This window comes from Centrocercus urophasianus, unplaced genomic scaffold, assembly GCF_019232065.1.
Source record: "Centrocercus urophasianus isolate 14NV4802_14NV808 unplaced genomic scaffold, USGS_Curo_1.0 seq_14, whole genome shotgun sequence".
In the NCBI taxonomy this organism is placed as follows: Eukaryota; Metazoa; Chordata; class Aves; order Galliformes; family Phasianidae; genus Centrocercus; species Centrocercus urophasianus.
In genome coordinates this window covers 33898693-33907900 of record NW_024884586.1, presented here as the reverse complement: position 1 = coordinate 33907900, position 9208 = coordinate 33898693, and the positions used below count along the sequence as shown (strand labels likewise).

The window sequence follows — 9208 nt, the reverse complement described above, 5'->3', positions numbered from 1 at the left end:
TATGTTGAGGAAACAGGTAGGCAGAAAAATTATCATTTATACTATGGGCAAACAATTGCGATCAGTCAGTACCATGACTGAGAGAGTTATTTCTTCATACTTGAACCTTGAACACTGACCACAGTCATAGAAAAGCTAGAGGTGTAAGGAAAAGTATGAGAAATTAGTGCATTGCTGTGGGCAAATTATGATCAAGGATATCTTTAGGTTCTTTGCATTGTCTCTGCATCAGTTACCTAGAATATTACCCAGAGTTATTTTACCCAGAGTAAATTCTAAGAATTTACTCCATTTTCAGAATTTTGGTAGCCTCGAGTCATTCTGAAAACTAAATTTATTCTATCACTGGAATCATCCTACTTATGCCATGCTGATTCTAAGACTATTATTCAACTAGTTCTTCTTAACTGAAAACATTTATATCTGAACTGCTGTTTACTATCACCACAAATTTGAAATCTGCAAATGCCTTTTTTTTTTTTTTTTTTTTTTTTTTTTACAGTAATTAGTTTGGTTTCTTTTCTCCCAGAATCTTTAAATAAATGTTTGCAATGCCCAGTGTGTTTTTATGTAGACACGGACATCTCAAAATAAGTTATATTTAGTTTTTTGTATAATATTTTATCATAATTTTTTGTCCGTCTTTGGATGTCTTAGGAATAAATCCAAGTTATTAAAATAATTGTCATTATTAAGAGGAAAACAACAGGAAAAATATTAAGAATTCTTAACTTAATCCACCCAGAAAGTAAAAAAAAAATAACAAACCCACACCAAAAAAAACCTCCTATACTTTCATAAGGTAATATTTTAAGGAAGTAAGGATTCTTGTGATGTTTTAATGGTCACATTTTCAACTGAATAGTCAGGTGAGCTCAACTAAACACTTTACATATATTTATTCTCAAATTCCTTGAAATACAACATTAAGTCAGGACATAATGACAGAATCTTTTTTTATCTTGATTTTAATAGCTTGCTATTTCTCAAAGGTTCTTTTCAATGGGAAACGATGTTACAATATACATAAGTTCTGTCTTCCACATATTTTGTGCTAAAGCCGACACAAACTCATTTTACTTTTTTTTTTTGTCTGATATTAGGCTTTATTTAAGCAGCAACAAGATGTTGTTAGTTGTTCTTCAAAGCAATTTCTGGTAACAGAATAATGCTCTGGAACTTATATTTTACTTTTCTAAATAAATACCTTAAAGAAAACTAAAGAAATTTAAAATAGATGCTACTGTGGCATAAGCTCCAAAGCACTCTAGATTTACAGCCACTGGTGATCAGAAAGGAAAGCCAAACTCTGGGATGTGTGAGTAAAATCTACAACATTGAAAATCTAGCTGTTTTTTTTTAAATATACTATTTTGAAAAAAAAATATATTGGTAAAAATAAATTTTGTTCAAATTCTTCTTTTCTGGGAAGTTGCTTTTTAATTTCTTTTAGTGCAGAGTTTTAAGTGAGATAGTTTGATAAATGGGTTAGAGATTGAGTTAGATACAGCAGTTTCTCTCTGAGTAACAATTTCATGAAAACTAAAAGTAGCATTTCCTTCTTATTCAACTTATGTTTCATTTATATTTTTAGCTTTCTAACTTGTTCTACTTTATTTGTAGGAACGAATTATGTCCTTAGAAAAGGTAAGTTTCTTAAATTTATTTTCAAACCAATCCTAATGAAACTACTTGATTAAAAATGTAATTTTTACATATTTTTTTAAAAAAGGTTGCCATTTGGATTTTTTATTGCCATTGAAGATGCATGATATTTTTGCACTGCACCTTTCTGTTTAGATTTTCATTACAGTATTTGAGCACCAGTTATATAAAATTTAAAGTAGTATACTTTTCTGTATAGTTCATTTCACATTTGTCGGGAGTTAATACTCAAAGTGAGAGTCCTGATGCTTCACATAATGCTGTGTGAATTAGTTCTGCTCAGAAGTGTCTCTTAATCATGGTTTGCTTACATGACAATTAGGCGGGCTTGTATACTCTGCCAACAATTTGTCATGAACTGAGGTAAGCTGCCTGGTGAACTACTTCACAGTCTTTGTCAGTTCCCTCCACCTTGGTAGAGACTGAGAAATTTTCTTGGAAATCAACCAGTTATTCCTGTGAATACGTGCCTTATATATGCTTTGATAGTAAGAAAACTTGCTGTTTTCCGTAGAGAACCCAAAAGAGAGGGTATCACCTGCATAGATTATTTGGATTGGACTTTTCTGGATTTTATTTGGCTTTTTGTTATAATGTCATAAATTCAGAATAACTCCATTAATGTTGTAAGTATTCTGCAAGATTGTTTTTTTTGACTGAAATTTCCTTTTCACTGTGAACATCTATGTTTCAATTTAAGTCATATTTTATGTTAATGAAATTAAGGCTTTGAATAACAGTAAAACAAATTTCTGTTTGAACACACTCAGCAATGTGAAAGCTCCTAGATTCCTCTATTGTAGTAGCAGGCTCAAAGTTGCATCAGTTTTCTGATTTTTTGGTGAAGAATTGAAAGGGTGACAGTCCCCAGTGCAGAGAGATTACATGACTGCCTGACACTGTCCAAGTTCGGGCTCTTTTTCTTTCTTTCTATGTGGCTTCTATCAATAAGCAAAGTCTGCTCTTGTGATTATTTCATGGCTGTCCCACTTTGCATGCATGAATATTTAGTAATTTTTAAAATCTAAGGGTTAATACTTCTGTGCTTGGTTTGCTTCTGTAGTGTCTTGCCAAGACTACCGTTACATCAAAGGCCTTCTGATCCTCCCAGAACACAGCAGCTCTTTGATCTTATACAAATGCCTGGGAGAGGAGCAGCGTCATCCTGCCTGCCTCTCCCTTTCCTTTCCTTTCATCAGTGAGCCAGTGTGTCACTTCCTTTCACTGGGGGTACAGAATTTTCCCAAGGGTCTCCAGTTCCTTCTGCTCACTTTCACCAATAACTTTGGCTGCTTGTAGCCAGGTGCATCTTTTCTCCTAATGCTCTCCTTACCTTCTTCCTTGCTGCTATCTGCTCCTCCGATGTGGCTATTCCACTTACTATTTAGCTATTCTCTTCTCCTTGCTCTTTGATATTTTACTTATTCTTTTTCTTTTTTTTTTGCTAAAATTGCCACCTTTAATTTTTTCTTCACTAGCATTCTGTATCTTTTTTTCTGTTAAAGAACATTGTTAAAATATTATTATTATTTTTTTTTTCATTGCTCTCCCATTTATACTTATTTGTCATCTTTTGCCTAGTTTTTGAATTTAGAGTAGGAATCAAAAATAGTGGAATTCACATCTTTCTAACTTACATATTCCAATTAGTCTGCACAAATTCCACAGACTAAAGATGTATGCGTATATTTCTAACATTCTTATCACTCTTCCCTCAGAAACTGACGTAATTATTTTTAAAATGACTGTTTAGTAAAACTGTTTTTCACTATTTTGAAAAAAATGAGTTACTAAAATAATTTAAGGCATAACATTGGAAAGAATATACTTGTGTTGAGACTGAATAGAAAAATTGCATATAAGCATGATCAGAATATCTTAATGTATATTTTTAAGCAAATGTTTAAAATATTGATGTATGTATTTATTGCTAAAGTTCCTTAAAGAAAGAAACACTGCAAAATGTGGAGAATTCTGTAAACTTTATTAAACTGCACTGTTCTTGGAAGTCAGGATGAGTTGTTTCATATTTACTGACCCTCTCCTGTTTCATATTTATTTATAAATAGTTATTGCATGTGGTTTGCAACTTGATCTAATAACTTTATGTTCTGCCATGGTGATATTAATAATATAATGCTTCACAGAATCATGAAACAGTTGAAGTTGGAAGGGGTCTCCGGAGGTCACTTTGCCCAATCATTGCTCAGGGGGCTTTTGAAAATCTCCCAGGAGGAAGCTCTACAACTCTTTTCTCTTGCCAGTGCTCAGCCGCCCATACAGTACAGATTTGCTTCTTGATAGTCAGACAATTTCTGGTGTTCCAGTTTGTACCCATTACCTCTTGTCCTGTAACCGGGCACTACTGAAAAGAGCCTCACTCCATCTTCTTTACACCCTTCCTGTAGATATTTGTACACATTGATGATATCCCTCCTGAGCTTTCCCTTTCCTGGGGTGAACAGTCCCAACTCTCTCAGCCTTTCTTCATAGGAGAGATGCTTCAGTCCAGTCCCTTAAACAATGTTATTTGCTCTTTGCTGGATTCTTTATGGTATGTCTATGTCTCTTATGTAGAACACCAGATGTGTCTCATCAGTGCTGAGTGTAGGGGATGGATCATGTCATTTATTTAAGAGATGCGTGGACATGACACTAAGGGACAATGTTTAACGATGGAACTCAGTAGGTCAGATTGACAGTGGACTTGACGAGCTTGAAGGTCTTCTCCAACCTAAATTTTCTGTTCCTACTCTTATCCCTCTTCATTTTTTTCCTGTTCTTTTATTCCTATTCCTATTCTGACTAACCTACTGGCAACAGTCTTCCTAACATAGCCCTTAGATTCTCTGGACAGAGAGTTTCTTTTGGTATTGTGAAGTTACTGTAACATTTTCTACATATGGAAAATACTGAATAGTTTTGCCATATTTTGATAAAACAAAATAAGCTTGATTTTCTATTAGGAAAAGTAAAAAACTTTAATACATTGTGCTACTATAGTTGCTGTGTTTTTTTTAATTCTTTGTCATTCAACATTTGATTAAAATGAGGAAATCTATAAGCCAAATTCCTATTTTTTTTTCCTATTCTGACACTAATTTGGTTAAAACACTTCTTTGTGTTTCATTTTTTCTCAGCTGTAAGAGAGAACGCTATTTCTTCTTTCCTGTGAGGGCTGTGTGATTTAATTTTTTGTAATGCATTCAGAAAGGCTTAATGAAATAATGTTAGTGACAAAAAAATTAAATTACATGTAAATGTACGTGTCTAGCCTGCAAAGCTTCATAAAACTGAAGTAACCATTTTGAATGGCAAGGAAGCTTTTTTACCTTTTATGAATGTGTACTACTAACATTACGTTACACCCACTGCCTCTTGAGCTATATTTTTTTTAATTTCCTGTAATGATTCCTGGGTGTCTTTTGATAAAATCTTAGTAAATGATAAGGAATTGATTCTCAAAAACATTTTCTCTTTACGCCTGGTAGCAATCAGAATGCTGGTTGATGATTCACATAGATCTGGCTTGCCAAAAGGTTTCACTCACTACCTCCTCCACATTTCCAGCTGCTAGTATGCATCAAACAACTGAAAATTCATGAAATACTTTCCTAATACTTTTCCATGTAAACAATTCTTGTCGTTACCATAGGGATGATGAGTGATCATGAATGTGAAAAGTAATGGTTCATGTTCCTGTGAATGGGAAAGGAAGCATCCATGAAGCTCTCTTAATTAAAATGTTGCCCACCCTCTGCAAAAACATCTGGAGTCTGAATTGAAAGTTCAGTTAGTTTGACATTTGCAATGCTTTCTTAACAAAGATATGCTGGTTTTGATTAGTATAAGTGCAGTTTTTGCTTAAAAAATCTTAGGACTTTGAACCTCAATGAAACAATGTGGTTTAATGAAAACCAATTGAACATGCATGTTGTATAACCGGGTTTTACGTTTGTCTTTGTAAAGGTAAATTTATTTCTTAATGTGCTGAAATCACCAAAACAACGGAATAGATAAGAAGCAATAAAATGATACAAAATATATATTTTCCTCTGTATGGAAGATGTTCTAGATCACAGAATGACCCAGTTAGAGTGAAATTTTCCTGGCATATAGAGGTCAACAATGAATCTAGGAACTCTTAAAGAAAACCACACTTGCATTAAAAGATCATAAGATGTATGATCAGTATACTGCTGGAGGTGGAAGCTGACATTACAGAGTTTTGTAGATTAACAAGGAAATCAAAAAATATCTTTAAACATGCTGGAAACATCCTACTCTTGTTATTTAGGTATTCAATTTGCAAAGTTGATTTAAGAATAAGATATCATAGGTCACCTTCAACATTCCTCATAGGTCATCTTCAGCTTTCATCTGAATTGCATGTAATTCCCTGATGAAATACATTACAGTCAGTTAAAATTACAGTTGCAGTTAATCTTTTTATGGATATTCTTTGGGGACTGGCTAAATGTTACTGAAGTCAGATCTAATGTTCAAAAATATGTGTTATTCTAATAGACATTTATTTTTACCTCAAAAAAAGAAACCGACACTAACGTGAAAGTCAGTGAAGTTTGGTTTCTGGTTTGTGCTTGTGTTTTCAATATATTGACTATAAAGCTAAACTTTATGAGAACTATGCACAAATCTGCTTTGATTTATTTGAATTTAGCATTGCGGCTTTGAGACTAAAAATAATACGTGTATCTGATCTTGATTTAGATCTGTCTCTTGAGACAGCGTGTGACATTTGCATCAGTATAGGAGGAGGATTAGCTGTTCACATGCAGTTTAAATATAAAAGTGTTTGTATGGTGTCATGGAAAATGAGTAATTTGTTTTATTCTTCTTTAAGAATATAAAATGCCCCCTTTCAAAGCAAATAGCCTTTATTTTAAAAACACAAAGATAAATAGCACGCACTCTATGGAGGAGTCTGCTGTTAAATAAAATATTATGAATACAGCTTCACTCAATACAATTGGTTTTCCTCTTATCAGTACAATCAGTTCACTGTATCAGTACCTTCTGTTCCCCTTTAAATAATGAGCAGACAGATGCATTTGCTTGCTTTAGGATTGTTTGTATGTATTAGGGCATATAGCTTTCCAGTTTCTTGGAAAAAAGTTAACAATGCTTAATTGCCTTCTGTGTCAGGTGCATTCAATATCCTTTTTTACATTTTATCTTGTGTGGCTAAATCCATCTCTCTTAATAGAATGGAGTGTAGTCATTAATGATACAAGTGTGGCATTTAATCCATGCTGAAGAGATTGCTGTGTGTTTCACTAAATTGCTGGACAAATTTCTGTCGGTCAGCTAAAAGCTGTTTCGTTACCTCTCCCTCTCATTGTTTAAAATATTGTTGCCACCTTCTTCATCCAAATTCCCCTAAGAAATATTAATTTTTCTTTTTCCATTTTGGTTTGTTCATTGCCACAGTTCTATTCATTAGTTTTATGAAAAAGGAATATATTTTTCCTCTGAATACGCTTATGTATGTTTTTCTGATCATAGAATCAGAATTGCTCAGGTTGGAAAAGACCCTCAAGATCATCAAGTATTTTAGAATGTAAACGCAGGCAAAGTACAACAACGACAAAAATGTAATGCTTAGGGAATCATGTATGTACAGGAGCAGCATATATTTTATTTTCAGTCATTTGGTCAGATTGCAGCCATTCAAAGATCAGTGAGGCTTCTTAGTCATGAACGGACACATATTCTTTCAAAGTTGATATAAACATTTCTATCATTATGTGATTTGTGATTTTAAGCAAATTGGTCATTTCTCCCTTCAGGTACCTGCCTTCTTTGCTGAAGAATCCTGCTTTATTGAATGTTTCTATTTATTCACTCCTTGCATGGAAAAAACATTCAATAATTTTGGTCATTCTTGTTGCTCTTCTCTAAGCTTTCTCCATTTCTGTTTCTCTTCTGACACAAATTCCCACTGCTGTACTCAGTAGGCAAGGTGTTGCAAACACACTGTGAGTTAATAATCAGCTTTTTTATTTCTTATTTTTCTTTTTAATTATGATCAGTGTTGATTTATCTTTTCTGATAGTTATTAAGCACTGAATTAGCAAATTATTTTGTATCATTTTCCTTATGATCTGGATCATGATCAGTAGTGGTTAGCTCAAAGCCAATTACTTTATAGGAATCCAAAAAAACTATTAGTTTTTTTTGTAATCAGAAATTCAAGCTGCATTTATTGTCCCTTATCCACTGTTGATAAGACCCTGAAACTAAGCACTGAGTATGCCCATAGCACAGAGGTTGATCTTCTGCTTTCCAGATGAGAATTAATAAAGTAACAGTAGTTTCACATTTCTAATGGGTGCAAGCTGAGGCACAACTAAATTTTTTCACAAGTAGTACGTGAAATAGAGGGGATGTATTTAGGAGGTACCTAAAAAGAACAAATGATGAGCATCCTCCTTCACTTAGTGGCAGTGTTGACATTGGATCTTGGCACAGAAATTTTGAGAAGGAGCTGAATGTTGAATGGCTTAAGGGATGGACTTACACTTATGGTCTGAGTTCCTTTCATATGAGTAGATCACAGGTTAGAAAAAAAATATTCTGGTTGGAAGAGGAATATTCTATAAATTGAAAGTATTTAATTGGATCCTGAGGCACCACTACATTAATTGTGTCCTGTCTCCCCTACAGTTTTATTTCAACTTTGTATCACATACTTAATGTTTGTTTTCCTACAGTTAACAAGTAAAATCTTTCAGCAAAATTATTTATGGTTTAATTTGGTGCTGGACAAAGAAAAGATACAGAGTTCTATTACGGTTTTGTTGTTGTTTCCCTGTGAGGAAAAAGTGTGTTTCTGAAGGACTAGGGGAATTGCTTTTTGGAATCAAAAATTTCACAGACTGTCAGATCTGTGTGATACCAGGAATAACTGCTGAATGCTGTGAATCAGTATTTTAATTTACTTATAATTAAGATTATGTTTACGAGAGCAGGTAGCGATCTTTATTGCTTAAAGTCTGTTGTATCTCCTGTATTTCCCAGCCTTAAAATTGCACATGCAGGCCAGTACCAGGGGAAGAAGCAGCATACATTACAGTTCATCATAAATTAATGGAGTTGAAAACTGGCGCTTTGATGAACATAAGTAAATGAATCATGAAATATGAATTATTACTTCCTTTCTGTTGTAGAAGTTATACTTACAAGAGGAAAACATCAGAGTGATAGATACCTCTAGGCAATTTTACTTTGAAGTGGAGAGGTATAGTAACATTTGAGAAAAACAGACAGGTATTTTACAACTTTAAAAACAATTATGTGCTATAATCTGTGAAAACACATCAATGTTATATTTAGTCCTCCTGCCAGATTGCACCATTTTAACACTCATTGTTAATACATACGTGAAAGTTCTGTAATTCCTTTCTAGTAAAGAACCAGGTATGTTACAGGAAACACAATATTATTCCCCTTAAGATCTCTCTAGATTAGGTTTGTAAGCTGGGAAAAAAAAAAAAAGAAAAAAAAAAAAAAAAAAAAAAAA

General features: G+C 33.4%; 1 protein-coding gene across 1 annotated transcript in view; it reads left to right on the top strand.

Annotated features, from left to right (window-relative positions):
• Positions 1-9208, top strand: part of CEP128 (centrosomal protein 128) — a 92578-nt gene that overhangs the window by 70347 nt on the left and 13023 nt on the right. Inside the window, exon 20 of the mRNA XM_042814980.1 lies at positions 1624-1647. Within this exon, the coding sequence (XP_042670914.1) occupies positions 1624-1647 (24 nt within the window). The remainder of the gene's footprint in view (positions 1-1623; positions 1648-9208) is intronic.